We start from the raw sequence: 17,061 nt of genomic DNA, 5'->3' as shown, positions 1-17,061 counted from the left end.
TTCCTCCAGTCTGATGAGCCAAAAGGCCCTCCAAGGCTATGCTTGGGCCCTCTGCCTCCAGGGACCACTGTAAAGCCCCCACGAAGCCTCAGATCTCTGCTCAGCTATCTACCTCCCAGTGGCGGGCAGCGTGGAGGTTACTTACACCCCAGGCTCCGGTGGCAGGAGGACTCGGGTTCGAGTCCCTGCTCCACAGCATTCTGGCAGGGGACGGCGGATCTGCTGCCACACCGTTCCAAGCCTCCTTCCCTCATCCACCAAATGAGGACGGCAGTTCTCAGTGATGGTGCCAAGGGTGGCTTGGGGAGGCTTTGCTCCCCCATAATCTTCTTTGGCACCTGCCCCCATTCTCTGATGCAGCCAAGTGACATTTTCTCAGCTTAATGAGAAGCGTTATTCTAAAGCAGCTTCAGCCAGGCCTTTGGCCCCGTCCTCTACCAGATGGCAGCCCCAAACCAGCCCGTGGAGAAACTGTGGACTTGCTGCTGGAAATACCACCCAGCTCCCAGGGTTGTCATGATGGCTCAGGGAGACCCTGGGGGGTAAAACACGTTTGTTCCGTGTCCTGGCACAGACCAAGTATGTGCTCACCAAACGTCCAGGACTGCCTCCCCTACCAGCCTCATCCTGCCATCCGGGACTTGCGCCATCTCACAAGTCCCGTGCTCAGGGAATACAAGCTGACTTAAATAGCCCGAGTCCAACAGGATTGGGAAGGAAAACCTATCATGTGCATGTACTGTCAAAAAGACACAATCAGAATCAGGCCAAAGGAAACAGAACAATCCATTGCCCGGCTGTGGATTATCCAATGCCCGGGATGCTCAGCCCTCCCTTTCCCGCCTCCGAGCGGATGACCGAAAGCTGGCCGGCACCAGGGAGTCCCTGAGGGCCGGAGGGAGTCACGAGGGGTCGAGCACCTCCTCCTGCCTGAGCATGCAGGGTGGAAACTTGCAAGCTGCACGCCCTTCACCACTCCCGAGAGGGCCCGAAGGCCCGAAGGCTGGTGCTCCCACTGTGGCATCAGGGCGTCGTGGACCCCAGGCCCGCACACAGCCCTCGGCATCGCCCCTGCTTTCTACAGGAGATACGCCCGGGCCCTGACACCCCCTGCACAGAGCTCCGCACCCACCACGCCCTCCCGCATGCTGCTGCTGTCCTGGTCTGTCCTCGTCGCCACTAGCACCACTGGGAACACAGCCGGGAGGGAGGCCCTTATACGGACACGACCAGGCTGGGCGCTTTTCTGGTGCGGGGGTTTGGAGCACAGCGGGGACCCTCATAAGAGCTGGCTGCAAGCCTGAGCACGTGCACCCCCACATCCGTCAGGACGCCTGGATGAGACATGGAGTTTCACAATCTCGCAGTGTTCCTCCGAGCGTGGGGAATGCATCTCGACCGCACAGAAAGAGAAAGGGCATGGGCCACCAGCACCTCACCCTATCCTGCCTACAGTGTGGCCCCCAAGGCCTGTCCTAACTCAGGGCTCTCCTCCTGAGAACCTGAGCACCTCCCCACCCTGGCTTCATACCCGGCCCCTGCCCTGGAGGGAGCCCCTGCCACCAAGGACCAGGCACCTGCAGACACCGCAGTGCCCAAACCTGAGCCAGCCAGGACCCACCCAGGACCCTTCGGACTTTCCAAGCAGCACAGCTCCCGCTGCAGAGAACCCTGGACAAGGAGTCCAGGAACCTGGTTTTAGGTACTGGCTCCCCACTTGCCTTCAGCTCAGTCTGTACCAGCGTTCCCCAGATTTCAGTCACCTGGGAACTATCTTCATGATTTTTTCCTGAATCCAAGCATTATTACTTAAAAACTTTGTCAACACAATTTTCTCACTTAAATGACTTCCGCATCATCTTAAATCACACGCAGCCATAAAATCACAAATTCGATGTGTAACCGTTCAAGTGTTAAGTGTTGGTACGCCTGACACCTAACACCTCATTTCTGCAACGACTGACCCAGAGCATACCTCCCTCTTTGCCTCAATTTCCACACCTAAAAGACAAGGAGGCTGAACTAAATGGCTCCCTCACAGGTCTTCTCAGGCCCAAGGTTCTCCCCCGTGGAACTAGAGACAGATGGCCAGGATCCTGGGACAGGGGACAAGGCAGAAGAGTTTGGGGCCTGCTGGACCGGGAACAGGGGCCCTGCTGTCAACAAGGCTGACAACTTGTGCAGCAAATGGGAGAGTGGTGCCCTCCATTCCAGAGCTCCCAAGGACCCCAAGCCAGCTGCAATCCCAAGCTCCATAGGCAGCTCCAGATTCTAGAACTTCATAGGGAGACAAATCTCATTCATCCACTTCTTTCTATAGCTGGGGAAAGTGAGGCACCAGAAGGCACTTAGGCAAGGGCAGAACTGAGCAGGCAAACCCAAGTCCCCTGATGGCCTAGTCACCCCCATCACCCTCCAATGGCCACGCCCCCACAATTCTAATCGCTCCTTCTTACCTCCCCCTGGAGGTGTGGGCTCGGGTCTGCCCAACAGAGAGTGCACCGCGGCCCCTTCCAGGAAGGCAAATAAAGGAATTCTGATTTCGATTGGAGTTTAAAGGTCCCATTAGAGTGGCTTTTATGCAATTAGGCTGGAAAGAGTGTGCAGCGACGCCCATGGCAGGGAGCTTCAAAGCCTGCATAGTGGGGGTGAGGTGGCCCAACTGAGTATGCCCACAAGAGGGGAACATGGTCCCCGGGGGAATAAGGGCATATTAGTCTCCGTATGTAATAGATTTTACTGACCATATGGAACTGATATAAAAATCACGTTGCACAGGGTAATCTGGACTGGAGACAGGAATGTGACAGGAAGAATATGACTTCCATAACCAGCTGGGTGGCTTTCTGAGTTTCCTGAGCCACCCCCCAGGACCCCCACCTAGTTTCCAGCCGGCCCCTGGGCATTTACCTGATGCCGTCACGGAGGAATCCCAGGCCAGCGAGAAGTCCGAGGCCTCCCCCTCTTCAACTGAAAGAGAGAACAGAGATGAGCCTGTGAGTTTTGCAGTTGTGCAAACAGGTCATTGGTGGCGGGGGTGGGGGGGGTATGGTGTGTGCAAGACACAGGGCAAGGAGGAAGGACCCTTTTGGGGAGTCCCTAGGGAGTCCCTATGATACCCATGATCAAGGGTGAAAGGATCAAGTCTACAAAGAGCCTTTTGTTGGTTTCACAGAGATGTAAAATACTCATAACAAAACCTAAACAGCAAATAAGTGCCATATCTGTACGGTTCCCCCATCCTTGCGGCCCCAGCAGACATCACAAATCAATCACAGCACTACCTCGAATCAGATGCAGAATCAGATTCTTTCTCTACACAGAGCTACAGGTCATTACTATCTATAATCAGAGTATCCACTTGAGATAAAGCCATATGCGCCTCACAGGAGTAGAGTGAAGACCCAGACCTCTCCCTGGTCCTCCAGACACTGACCTCTTACCAAGAGCCCCTCAGATCACCACTGAGATGTGAAGGCTTTCTCGATTATTCCAAGAAACAAGACACTCTCAGAGCTTGACAAAGCGTGGGGTGCTATCCTTTACACCGAGTGCTGACAGACAGACCTCGGGACATGCTGGAGTTGATTGTCCCGTGGTCAGCAGTCCTGGGCCGGTGATGCCACAGTGCAACTCACCTCTCCACTCTACCCCAAGCCCACAGAACCAAGCTGGGGAAGGACGGAGTGTCCCGGCCACCCCACGTCCTGCTGTGTGAGATGAGGCGGGTGGAGGTGGTAGCCATGCACTAGGAGAACACGGGAGAAATTCTATACAGCATAATAAAACTCTCATCCTGGAATTAATCCCAGTCTGGGGCATGTAATAATATTAAAGCTGGGTTATGGACTTTGTAAAATGGAACTCTGTTTAAGCCAAAAATGTGCATACGCAGTACTTTTCAGATTTAACGGGCTCTGAAGTTCTGCACACGTGCATGCCGAAGCCACCACGTACCCCCCAGTTCTCTCTGCAATGCCGCTGTCTCTCCGCGGGCACACACTGTGAGCCAGGCCCTGCACCCAGGGTGTTCACTCCCTGTCATCAGACTTTGAGAGGTGACAGGACAGGCCTGAGGTCCTATGCTAGAAAGAGTCCTTACAGAGTCAGGGCCGAAACCCATGGCTGTCCATCTCGAAGGCTGCTCGTGTGTCCACCTGAGACACAGAGGACCCTATCCAGAATCCTAGCAACTGGGGACTAGAAAGCAGCAACCCAGCCCGCCCTTCAGAAGGCAGGCACACAGCATGCAGTCGACCTGGGGGAAGAACAAGCAGGCTGGCTTGTGGTCAGACGCTGGACTCAAATCCCAATCCTGCCTCGAACCAGTATGCATATGTGCACACTAAGTCGTTTCAGTCGTATCTGACTCTTTGCAACGCTATGAACTGTAGCCTGCCAGGCTCTTCTGTCCCTAGGATTTTTCCAGGCCAGAATACTGCAGTGGGTTGCCATTTCCTTCTCCAAGGGATCTTCCTGATCCAGGGATCAAACTCGCATCTCGTATGTCTCCTGCATTGGCAGGTGGATTCTTTACCATTCGTGCCACCTGGGAAGCCCCTAGCTGTAGGACCGTGAGTAAACTGTTTAATCTCTAGGCTTCAGTGCTCCCATCTCAAAAACACAGGCAAAAACAGTACCTAAGCCACAGATTATTGGGAAGATTCCATGGGATGACGGTTGTCATCCACTGGAACAGAGACTCAAGCACTCAGGTGGGTTTGATGCCGAGACTGGAACAACTCTTGGAATTAACAAGTCCAGCCCAGCATGGCCCTGCCCCTGTTTTATCCTCTACCCCTGATATTTCCCCCTCCCCACAGAGCCTCGCAGGACAGGTTTCCTTTTAACCTTTAGAAACAAGTTGCCCAGGAGGGCACATCCACATCACTGAGCAGAGGCCAAGGATTGCTAACCAAGAGCCCTCCTTCCCAGATTTGCATCCTAAGAGGAGAAGCTCAGCATCTGAGACAATGAAATGCAGAGACGATCTGGATTGGGATCTGGATTGTTTGACTTAGCCAGTTACAGCTGGGGTGGGGTTTTCAAATATGCAGCTTTGTAAATATGAATTAAGACCTTGAGTCAGACAAAACTGATATTACTCACTAGGCTGACTACAGCCAAACAGCCTCCGAAACACAGGCGGATAACGCTACAATGATCAGAAGCAGGCTGTGCATGCGAGGAGCAGCAGTTTTCACGGCTACACCTAAAAATCAGTTTCTTTCACATTTCACTGTTTACTCACTTTAAAATGGAATATAGGTATTGCTTCTATTAAGAGGTTGCTGCCCATTGTAAGGTCATCATGGTGCCATTTCATAGGACGCTTTCCACAAGATCTGCCTTGGGTCCCTAGACCTTCTCAACCCCAAGCTCCAAGACATGAATGCAAGGTTCCCAGTCCTCCCTTTGCCCTCAACGTACTCCGAGTATCAGGGCAAAAGGCCCCACGTTTGGGTGACTCAGTGTTCCTTGGTTGGGAAGTGTGACCTCCAGAGTCACTGAACTGGAGGGTGTCCCCAAAATGCCCAATCCCTCCCTCCCTAAGATCTGACTTCCACCTTCATGGGAAGGAGAAGGAAAAAACATCTGCTCTTTTGGAGCTCTTGGGAGGATTCAAGCTTCTGTTTCTGGGGACAATAAGCCTGCAGAGGTGGGAAGAGGAGGAGAGCAGACAGATGCCCTGGCTGAGGAGTTTCAAAGTGGTGAACGTCATTACGGGCAAACAGCCGCATCACACACCAGCACCCCCAGAACCACACCCCTCCCAGTGAGGAGCGCACAGGCCAACTCGCCTAGTGACATGGGCACAAACGTGCTTTCTGCAAACTGCTGGCCCACGTCTTTTTGAAGGTATAAATACACTGTCCTTTATAGATTCTTGATGAGAAGTAACGCCCACCTCCACCACCACCATCACACGGCCCTGCACTAGCCGACACTGAGCGTGAGAAGGTTCTCCTCCCCTCCAGCTGGCCTTTTCTGCCCAGGCAGGTCTCTTCAACAACAAGATAACTGGCAGGGGCAGCAGGCACAGAGGAAGGAAGGCCTGCCCTACAGCTGGAGCCAGGCACTTGCTGGGGGAGTGGGGAGGGGAGGCCGAGCCATCCCCAAAGCGGAATTCCACTAGAGAGGCACAATGAACACCGAGGGGTGAGCATCACAGAGAAAATTTGATCAGCACAACGTCCAGTACATACAACACCCAGAGGGGCTGCCCAGCCAGTGAGGGGAGCTTGGCGCTTTCCGGGGACTTCCGCAGACTCCAGACTCTAACTTTTTAATTTATAAGATACTTGGCATCACTGAGGCCAAAACGCACCCCCCCAGCCTTGCCCTGTCTCGAGGGGACCACACGGAGACCCAGTCCTGCGAGGGGCAGGCATCTGCAAGCACGGGGTGGGCCGTGTAAGGCCAGTGGGTACACAACGGGAGTGGAGGGGGGGGCAAGTGTGCAAACGTGGGAGGGGCACACAGTAAGTGTGAACACAGGGCGGGGGTGCAGCTGCAAGTGTGTACACATGTGGGGACACATGCGAAGTCTGCATGCAAGGCACAGAGGTTTAGGGCTTATGCTCACATGGAAGAGGACACAGAGAGCATTCACCGTGGTTCCTGGAGTGTGTTAAGAAAGATTCTGAGGCTGTCTCAGGGCTTCTGCGGAATCAAAATTCCGTGTGCTCTCTCTGCTCTGGGGTCACAAGTCGCGGATGGCTGACTGCCCCATGGGTATATACACCCGTGAGCCCCACCAGACGCTGTCTCCCCAGCTCAGCAGCAGGTTCATAAGTGACCACAACCCCCCTACTCTGGGAGCACCCGTAGCCTGCCCTCTGTGCACCTTGATGACCGTCGATGAGATGCCAGTGAGACCCTGTGTGTTGGCCTCTGGACTTCAGGAAGCCAGCAGCAGGGGCAGGTGGTGCTAAGGGCACTTGATCCTGGCCTGGGAGGAGGGTGCTCTCCCCAGGGCTCCCCATTACCTTGAAGATGCAGAGGAGCTGGAGCTGGGGAAGGGGAAAGAAAAGGAAGCAGGGGGCCATGGGGAGGGCTGCCAACAACCTGGCCGAGGCAGGGCTGTGGGACTGCTCAAACTCAGGCTGGGTCTGGGACAGACAAGGTGCAGGGAAGAGGCAAGAACGTTCAAGTGTGAGAACTGAGGCAGGCAATGTCGGGAGGTTAATGAGAGTGACAAACAGAGCAGGCATTGAGCCGAGGGCCAGAGAGGCCTCCAGCAGGGCCAGCAGAGCCCAGAAGGCCCCCTTACACCAGGCCAGCTGCTCAGCCTGTCTTTGAGGATCTGAGAAGGCCCTGTCCCTGGCTGTAAGTTTCTGGATATGTACACAGCTGGGCACTTTTCTGGGGAAAGGATCCATAGTTTTCATCACAAAGATCTAGAACAACTGCCCCTCCCCTGCCAAAAAAAAAAAGATTTTATTTGAGGAGGCTTCTCAGCCCTCACCTCTGGCTGGTGTTCCCAGGGTCTTAAGGGACCTCTCCATGCTTTCTGGCTTTGGCCCCAAGGCCATCTTATCCTTAGGGAAGGGTGGGCTCACCCTGGCCTGACAAAGACTCCCTAGAGGCATCCCTGCCCAGCGGAGGTGGGGAGCCCGGCAAGGAGCACATGGCTGCCTCGGCTCATCCCTAGGGAGACTCTCTTACCCACACCAGGCCAGGGCCCAGGAAAGTAAAGGACATACTGAGAGCCCAGACTCTCCTTATCAAGCATAAAATGGAGCATCACTCCTGACTTGATACTAAACAAATTCAACGAACGAAAAAGGGGAAATCAGGAAAGACTGCTATATATGGATGGACAAGCTGTGCACTGCACAAGGGGCCCAGCAGAGGCGGTGAGAGAGGGTTAAATTCAGCCTGCAGTCTGTCCACTAAGCAGTGTGTCCTGGTGCAGAGCTATGAATGCCCAGAGGAGGCGGGACCCCTTGCTTTTACACAAAGACATAGCTGGTCTTTTTTCTAATTCACACAGATGTGCTGTAGAGCATAGCCCATGGCCAGCTCTGGCATGAGGCTTGGGGCCAAATGACCATGGTTGGGGACAAGCAAATCCAACCAGTAGGCTCACACTCTCCAGGTTCCTCTCCAGTGGGGATGGGGACGGGGAGGGGCTGGAGATGGGGGTAGGGGCATCACGGAATGGAATAGTATAGGCTCCTCGTAGCCAAAGCTAAAGCCACCTGAGCCCCCAACACCAGCCCCCTCATGAAGCTCAGACCCTCAGAGGAGCCCAGATCTCATGACAGGGTCACATCACAAACCATTTATTTAACTTCATGATTCCCTGGCCACTTGCTGAAAAGAGAAGAAACTAACACTTCAAATAATGCCATTGTCCTCCATGAGCTCTCACACAGAGCCAGGGTGCAAGAAGGGCTGAGACTCTATGTACCTCACCACCAGGAGGACAGGTCTAGGACTCAAAGCAATCTATTTCTGCTCTAATGGCAGAAAGGGAAGAGGAACTAAAGAGGCTCTTAATGAAGGTGAAAGAGAAGAATGAAAAAGCTCAACACTCAAAAAACTAAGATCATCACATCCAGTCCCATCACTTCATGGCAAATAGACAGGGGAAAAGTGGAAACCACAGCAGATTTTATTCTGGGGGGTTCCAAAATCACTAGACGGTGAAATTAAGACACTTGCTCCTTGGAAGAAAAGCTATGACCAACCTAGACAGCATATTAAAAAGCAGAGGTATCACTTTGCTGACAAAGGTCCATATAATCAAAGCTATGGTTTTTCCAGTAGTCATGTATGGATGTGAGACCTGGACCATAAAGAAGGATGAGTGCCAAAGAATTGAAGCTTTGGAACTGTGGTGTTGGAGAAGACTCTTGAGAGTCCCTTGGAGAGCAAGTCAATCAGAGAAAATCAACCCTGAATATTCACTGGAGGTACTGATGCTGAAGCTCCAATACTTTGGCCACCTGCTGCGAAGAGCCAACTCATTGGAAAAGACCCTGATGCTGGGAAAGATTGAGGACAGGAGGAGAAGGGGGTGACAGAGGATGAGATGGTTGGATGGCATCACCAGCTCAAAGGACATGCTGCTGCTGCTGCTGCTAAGTCGCTTCAGTTGTGTCCGACTCTGTGCGACCCCATGGACGGCAGCTCACCAGGCTCCCCCGTCCCTGGGATTCTCCAGGCAAGAACACTGGAGTGGGTTGCCATTTCCTTCTCCAATGCATGAAAGTGAAAAGTGAAAGTGAAGTCACTCAGTCATGTCCGACTCTTAGTGACCCCATGGACTGCAGCCTACCAGGTTCCTCCATAAATGGGATTTTCCAGGCAAGAGAACTGGAGTGGATTGCCATTGCCTTCTCCGCTCAAAGGACATAAGTTTGTGCAAACTCCAGGAGACGCTGAAGGATAGGGAAGCCTGAAATGCTACAGTCCATGGGGTTGCAAAGAGTCGGACTCAACTGAGTGACTGAACAACAACAAACAACAAAGCAAAGAAATATATTGGGTTGGCCAAAAAGTTGATTCATGCTTTTGGTACAATCTTATGGGAAAACCCAAAAGAACCTTTTGGCCAATCCAATATAAACCTGGGAGAATCTAAAGCAGCTCCACTTGGCCCCACCCAGCCCTGCTTTGGATCCTGCCTGTGGGCCCAGGGCTTCAAGCCTCTTGCCCAAGCTCCCAGGGTCATCCTAACCACCAGCTATATAACCACGCCTGTCCACCTCCTCAAGACCCTCTCCCTGACACCCTGGCCCTGGCCTTCAGTGACCCTCATCATGCAGCAGCGGTTTGCCAAAGACAGATGCCTTAGGATCAAATCCCCATCTGGCACAGACTGATGTGTGACATCGGCAAATGAAGGAACCTCTCTGTGCATAACCTACCTGCAAGGTAGCATAAAATAAGAAAGCACATGGTCCTGAGCCCAATATCAAGGTGCCTGACAAAGAAGAATGACCGTATACCATAAAGTGCTGTTTCCAGTGTACTCTCAGTCCCATTAGGGAGACCCCCCACCTCTCCTCTTCCTCCCATCCGCCAGCTCCTTTGACACAGAGGCAATGTATCAGTGACACTAGGAACAACAATCACTTATGCTCTTCATGCACATTTTCATGTTTATGTTTACTCTTCCCGATGGCCGGACAAAGAGTGATGGTGTCCATCTCAAAGGGGAAACCAGCTAAATGATTTTTCTAAAAACTGAGCTAAATTATACAAGCAATGGAAGTAGAGCTCAGATTTGCAGCCAAATCTCACGTGGCCCCAAAGCTTGCACACTACCGCCAACCCACCTGCCTCTCAGCCTGTGCTGAATACACGGTAAGTGATGGCCTGAGCTTCCCAGGCCTTCTGTGCCCTCTCAGAAAAGCCACAGCTGATGGGGAACGGTGGGGTTGAAATGACTCCTCTTTTGGGACCCTCCAGAGACCAGCCTGCAAAGTCAGTGTTGAGTGTGCCAGCCTAGGGCAAACTCCCCTGCTCCCCAGGGGTTGGATTCTGCCTCAGTCTTGGTTCCCCAGTCCTAAGGCAGGGGTAATAAAATTCCATTTGTTTTGAAGACAAAGTGAAATAACACACATGAAGAGTTTAGTCCAGTACCTGGCATACGTTAGAACACTGAAAAGGACTATCGTGTCTATGCCCCCAGCAAATCCATTCAGGGTGGGGAGGTTTCCTGTAAATTCCCTTTGGGGTCCCGCCTGCTGGGCCTTAACACTTGGAGGGCCCCAGGCCCCCCAGGATGCCCTCATGTTTAATCCCGCCTCTCCCTGAGGTTAGTGTCCCTGTTCGTATATATATATTTCATTTCATACAGTCTCCCCTGCACAAACTCGTTAACCAGAAACACACAGCATATAAATGTGAATTTATGACGGGGTCTGGCTCCCTCATCCTGTTTCAGTGGCAAGCCTGGCTTCTCACCCACCAGCTGTCCAGCTCTGATGGAAGGTGACAAAGCCGAGCACACACTCTGCCATGCACGGAGGGGCCGTGACAACATCCCACACAAAGGGTGCGTGGAAGCGGCCTGTTGAGTGCTAGGGACATGAAGGTGGGCACCAAGGCCTCTGCGTCAGGGAACATCAGCCTGGGGTCCCTGCCCCCCCAGACAGCACCCACCCAGATCTATTCGCTGTTTAGTGTGGGGAAAAAAGAGAGAGTAGACCAGAATTCCACTCTCTTGCCTTGTTTCCACTTTCATTTAAAGAGAAGCGCCATAAAGTAAGAGACTATGTTTTTTATGACCCCTTAACAACGTCTTCTCTGTGCTAACATACTATAAATAAACATCAGTACCTTGTTACACACGTGGTTTATCTTAGACACAAGCAAAGAGGAAACTGAGTCTGCTATTGAAAACTGGTGTGTGTGTGCATGTGCGTGTGGGTATGCGGGTGTGCGTTAGTGTTTTCATTTCATTTTCAACACACAGACCATCTCTTTCTTCATACCAAAAGCCCCAAGCCTTCCCCAGGAATGAACCGTAATGACCATTTCCAAACATGCTGTAATTCCATAGGGATGTCCCAGGGGTAGGGGCAATCATAACTCTTTACAGTTTAAGGAGTCAATACTTTTCATAAGTCTGATTTGAGAGCGGGGTATTTCATTGGCACAGATGTGGCCCCCCAGCTCAGCCCCACTGCCCACCCACCATGGTTATAACGCACGTGGAGGCCTCCAGGAGGTCCTGAGCACCTCCATCTGGCAGCTGATCTCCCCAAGACAGGCCTCACATCATCCAAACCTGCCCAAGGTTCCCGAGGGGATGAGCATCTCGGGGTAGGGTGGGAGTTTCTCAAGCTCCTGGAGGTCCCCAGGACCCGCAGGGCCTCCCCAGACCTCCCCCAGGAGCTTGGCTGGTTCACACTCCTGCACCAAGTGTGACAGACACTGTTCTCCACATCAACTTCCTTTCTTTTACTTAAATACCTTATCTTCTAACCTCCTTCTACGCAGTGCTACTCACGAAATCACACATTCTGGTGTGGCAGTAACAAATTTTCTAATAGCTATTAGAATAAACCTATAAAGTAACATTTTCCTAAGAGTAGAATAAATATATACAGAATGAAGGGAAAACAAAAAAACGTCATTCCCCTATCAACCACCTCTATCACCACAGGACTCAGGGATGTGGAAGGTCACATCTGGGGAAAACAGGTTTGGCTGGTGCTAGGTGACCTCTGATAAAGCAATGAATGGGGAGGGGCATCCTCTTCACATCCTCCCACCCCAAAACTGCATCACAATTGTCCTATATAGGATCTCCAGAAATCCACCCAGCCCATTTAAGTTCATTTAAGGGTAGTGCTGAGCAGAGGAAGGCCGTTGTTGTTGTTGGTTTAGTCGCTAAGTTGTACCCGACTCTGCAATACCGTGGACTGTAGCCCACCAGGCTCCTCTGTCCATGGGATTCTCCGGGCAAGAATACTGGAGTGGGTTGCCATTCCCTTCTCCAGGGGATCTTCCCAAGCCAGGGATCGAACCTATGTCTCCTGCACTGGCAGGCAGATTCTTTACCGCTGACCGACCAGGGAAGCCAGAGGATGGAAGGAGCCATGCCAACTACAAACCCCCCGCCCCCACCCCGCACAAGGTGGAGCTCGTGGGCCCACCAGTGCCCTGAGCGGGAGATGGAAAATCCGGGCAAGTCGGCAGCTTCCCAAGCGTGCCTGCATGCACCTCCCTGCATGAGGCAGGGCCCGAGCACAGGGGCCTCACCAGCCTGGGACACCGCCCAGTGCAAGCACCTGGCTGAGCTGGGGGGGGGGGGGCAACCAGCCTCAGGAAGTCGCAGCAGGGAGCCCCACCAATGGCAAGGCCCCAGAAAGGGCCAGGGGGACGGCAAGGGATGTAGCTGAAGGCAGGCAGCCTGCAGCCCCCAGGCCCCGAGGTTGGTAAAGAGCCCTGGAAGGAAGCACGGCACTGGGGAGGGAGGAGCCCTGAGCTTCCTCAACCACATCTGTCTCATCCCACAGTCCTGAGAGGCCCGAAGCCTGCCAGATGTGGGCCGCCCGTGGGGACCGAGTTCATTTTCCCCGCGTCCTGTGATAATACTTGGCTGTGTTTATTTAACTTTTTGCTTTGGATGGAGAGGAGATGGGCCAGGAAAATCAGTTTGGCTCCCTTGGATCAAAACATCACAGCCCACACATCATGCGAGGACACCCACACAGAGAAGCTCCCCCTGCACCATCCGAAAAAACACATCTGGGCCGCTGCTGGCAAGGGCTGGCCCCGGGCTCTCAGAAGGCTGCTCAGTGCAGAGCAGGGCGGCTGAGCTGCTACACACACCCGGCTCGGCCAGCCAGGGCCGGGCGCCCCGTAGCATCCATTGCCACACTCTCAACCAGGCCCAAAGGCTCAGAGAGCTTTCACGTGACCCTCGGTGCAGCTCATGGGGAGGGGAACCAAAATTCACAGCCAGGCCCCTCCCTGCCCCCAGGCCCCGGGGAAGGTGAGAGGAGGATGGACGGCAGGAAGAAAGGAATGTCCCCGAGGAAGGCTCGCGAGGGCCCAGGTCCCGGTCCTGCACCTGCACAGACAGACGTGGCCGCAGGAGACCTTCGTACATGCCCTGGCTCCTGGGGAACCTCGAGGAGGGTTCACACACCCGTGCCCCCTGCTCTTGCGGACTGCTTTCAGGGCCACTACCAAGGCCCATGGCCCCTGAAGCAGCTCCCAAGGCTGGCAGTAAGGTCCAGGAGCCTGCAGCAGGAGTGGCCACCGGGGGCCCACCCAGGACAAACATGGGAGTTCCCCCACTGCCCGTCAGGCAGGCTCAGCCATGCCACCGGCAGGACCGGGGCCTTCCCTCAGGCCTCCTCTCACATTCTCCCCCAGCCAACAGCCCACCCCACTTTCTCTTTCACCCTCAGCTCCTTCCCTTGCTGAGAAGGGGCACCCACATAGCCAAGTCCTGCCTGGGCCCCACCTCCTGCAAACAGCACTCCTCGCCCCCTGGAGATGAGCATCCTGAAGACTTGTCCACCCATCACAGGAAGAGGCCCAAGGACACGCCAGGCAGCCGGGCCACATGGGCGGGAGGTCCTGGGGACCTGCAGACTAGACTGGAAGCCGGGGCATGACCCTTGCTCACAGGCTCCTCTCCCCACTCTGGACAGCCACTGAGGGGATCCCGTAACACGGAGCTCAGCGCAGAACCCTCCCTGGTCCTGCCCTGCCACAGCCGGCTCTCTGGTCTGGGTGCCTCCGTCTGCACTCTTCTTCACGCCTCTGCAAGGAAACTTATTACTGTATTTCCCTGTCGGGAAGCTCCAAGAGTTGAGAGCACAGGCTTTGTAATCAGGCAGACCTGGGCTCCAAGGCCTGGTTCCAACACTAACGAGCCGGGCGAAACCAGGCAGTGGTTTACTGCCATCCTTGGTTTTCTCTAGGTCAAATGGGGCGACATGAATATGAAGCCCTGGGAGGTACTGCAAGGCAAGGAGATGATGTGGGAGGATGCAGAGCACAGCACCAGTAAAAGCCGGTAAATGATGCCCACCCAGGGGCAGTGCTAGTGGCTGTCTTAGCTCAAGAGGCCAGCCAAGGTCCCTCCAGGAACGTTCACACGGGGATTTACTGCATTCGACACACATTCTCAGCCAGAAGCAATCACATTTGCTTCTTGAGGGTGTTGGGTCAGGATGGGCAACAGTGTGTCACATGTCACAGAAGAGAAAGGTGAGGTCCGAGGGGTGAAGAGCCTGCAGGTCACACTTGGGTGTCCTCCAGTCTAGTCCAGACTCCAAGACTGGGCTCTTTTCATGGTCCTGCCAGATCACCCTTGCTGTTAGCATGGCCTGCTGTGCTAGTCACTGCTGATCATGCACTCCAGTTTAGGGGTGTGGGGGGCACAGAGGGAGCATCCCAAGAAGCTAACGCAGTCGGTACTTCCTTACTGGAACGGAGAACTGGGCAGCAGTCATTTCACTATGAGGCTTTAAAAGCTTCCACAAGCACACTGAAGACCTGGGACAGATAGAGAGCAGACTGTCATCGGGGCACCCCAGGTGCCAGGCAGGAGGCTAAGCACTTTGAGGGCATTTGTTTGTTTACTCCTCACAGCCCCTTCATCCCAATCACCATGAGAACACTGAGGCTTGAGAATCGTGAATGACTTGTTCACAGTCACGCAGCTGCAGACTGTGGAAGCCAGTCACCCAGCTCTGCCATTCCAGTCCTAACCACTCTTGCTGTCACACTCATCACCTTCAGAACAACCTTCAGCATCCTCTGCCTGCGTCCACCCCCCAGCCCCTCTGCCCACAGGACCCTTCCCCAGGTCACACAGCCGTGCTCCATCCCATGCATCTGCAGGCCCTCCTGCCTCGGGGTCATTGCTACTGATGCACCCTAAAACGCCTCCTTCCATGTCAGAGGCCCCACCTGATCTCCACTATCCATGGCAGACCCCTGCATAAGTAGATCCTCTCCCCCCTACTCCTCCTCCTCCCTTCTCAGTGCCCAACTCAGCTGAGGTCCCTGAGCACATGAGGCAGCCCTGGGCTGTGAGCTCCTCCAAGCCAGGACCCCACCCTACCTCCTTCTCTAGCCAGGGAGCACTCGTTACTGCTGGTTAAAGTGAATTCACCCCAAGCCCTTGGCTTTTTACCTTTTTTAATTCCCCAGATTGTAGAGGGGGAAAATTTTTTAAACACAGGTGGGCACACAAAGCAATATAAAACTGTCTTTTGATGCCCCTTGGACATGCCCCGGGTATTCTGGAGTGGCTGGCCTAATGGAACACTTTCTATGCATTACGTTTTCTTTTTCTTTAAACAACAGTGGGATCCCAGTCATGTCCTTATGGCCCCCGGGTGTGCAGGGCGGCTCTGGAAAGCTGGCCAAAAGAAGTCCATGGGCCCAGGGGGAGGAGGCCAAGGAGGGGTGCCAGGGTGATGGGGGGTCTTGAAACCACATCTTAGGGGGGAAAGCAAAGGAATGGACGCTGTTCAGCCCAGGGGGGGAGGCTCAGGGGGACATCAGAGCTGTCTTCAGGCATCTGAAGGGCTGTCATGGGGAAGAGGGACAGAGCTTGTTATGTGGCCTCAAGGGGTCAAACCGGGACCAACAAGTAGAAGACACTACAGGGAGATTTCAAGGAAGAATAGATAGGATTCCCTCAGCAGAGGCTGCAAGGGAAAGTCCACTCGGGAGGTAGTGAGGCTGCTGGCATAGGAGGGCGTCAAGCAGATAGGGAGACCCCAGGGGAATTTAAGGCTCAGCTGGAAGAAGTTACAGTTGACCTTGACAGGCTTCTCTAGACCAGAATCTCAGATGACCTCAGGAGGACCAGAGGTGAATATGGAGGGGGAAGGGAGAGACAGTTGGGCTGTCAGTGACCCACCCCGCGGCCAATCAAAGCTGCCACCCAGAGTATGCTCAGTAGTTCCGATCTCCTGACTTTCTGAGAAAGCCAGAGGTCTGAATATTTGTATGAATCACTGCGACTTTTAAACAAGCCCAATAAATTTCTTCACTGACTAGCATCACCGACTCAACGGACATGAACTTGAGCAAACTCTGGGAGATAGCAGAGGACAGGGGAGCCTAGATCACAAAGAGTCAGACACGACTTAGCTGCCAGATAACTTGTCACAGGCCAGATAGCATCTTTGCCCTGCATGCTGGAGACCCCCTGGACTGACAGGGAACTCACAGAGCACATGAGGCAGCTGAAAGGGAAAGGCCTCAAAGAGCAGCCATCCTCACAGGGACAGAATGGGTTAAGGCATGGCTTGGCTCTCTGCTTCACTCCAGGGCTGCAGCTGGCCTCCAAGCCCCCCTGGAGGCTCTGTCAGCTGCCCAGCCCCCGTCCAAACTGCCTGCCTTCGCCACTGAGCCTGGAACCCCAGATCTGGGAACAGGACAGCTGCCCTGGGGCTGGCTGGCCGCAGCCAGCCAGGGAGAGATTACGTTCCCCAGGCCCCGCTGAGAACCATTTGCTCATCTGGGATGGATGCCACAGGGCAGAGAAGCAGACCCCTGTGCCCACTCTCCTCTCCCTCTCCCCCTACAGTTCCTGGCCTGCGGACAGGGTGAAGACCTCCAGAG

The 17,061-nt window shown here is 54.0% G+C and overlaps 1 protein-coding gene across 1 annotated transcript in view; it reads right to left on the bottom strand.

Annotated features, from left to right (window-relative positions):
- ZNF423 (zinc finger protein 423) overlaps positions 1 to 17,061 on the bottom strand; it is a 342,911-nt gene that overhangs the window by 283,289 nt on the left and 42,561 nt on the right. Inside the window, exon 2 of the mRNA XM_040253473.1 lies at positions 2,911 to 2,970. Within this exon, the coding sequence (XP_040109407.1) occupies positions 2,911 to 2,970 (60 nt within the window). The remainder of the gene's footprint in view (positions 1 to 2,910; positions 2,971 to 17,061) is intronic.

The sequence above is a fragment of the Oryx dammah genome, unplaced genomic scaffold (assembly GCF_014754425.2).
Source record: "Oryx dammah isolate SB20612 unplaced genomic scaffold, SCBI_Odam_1.1 HiC_scaffold_13, whole genome shotgun sequence".
NCBI lineage: Eukaryota > Metazoa > Chordata > Mammalia > Artiodactyla > Bovidae > Oryx > Oryx dammah.
Note: the sequence above shows the minus strand (reverse complement) of the source record. Positions and strands in the feature narration are given on the sequence as shown.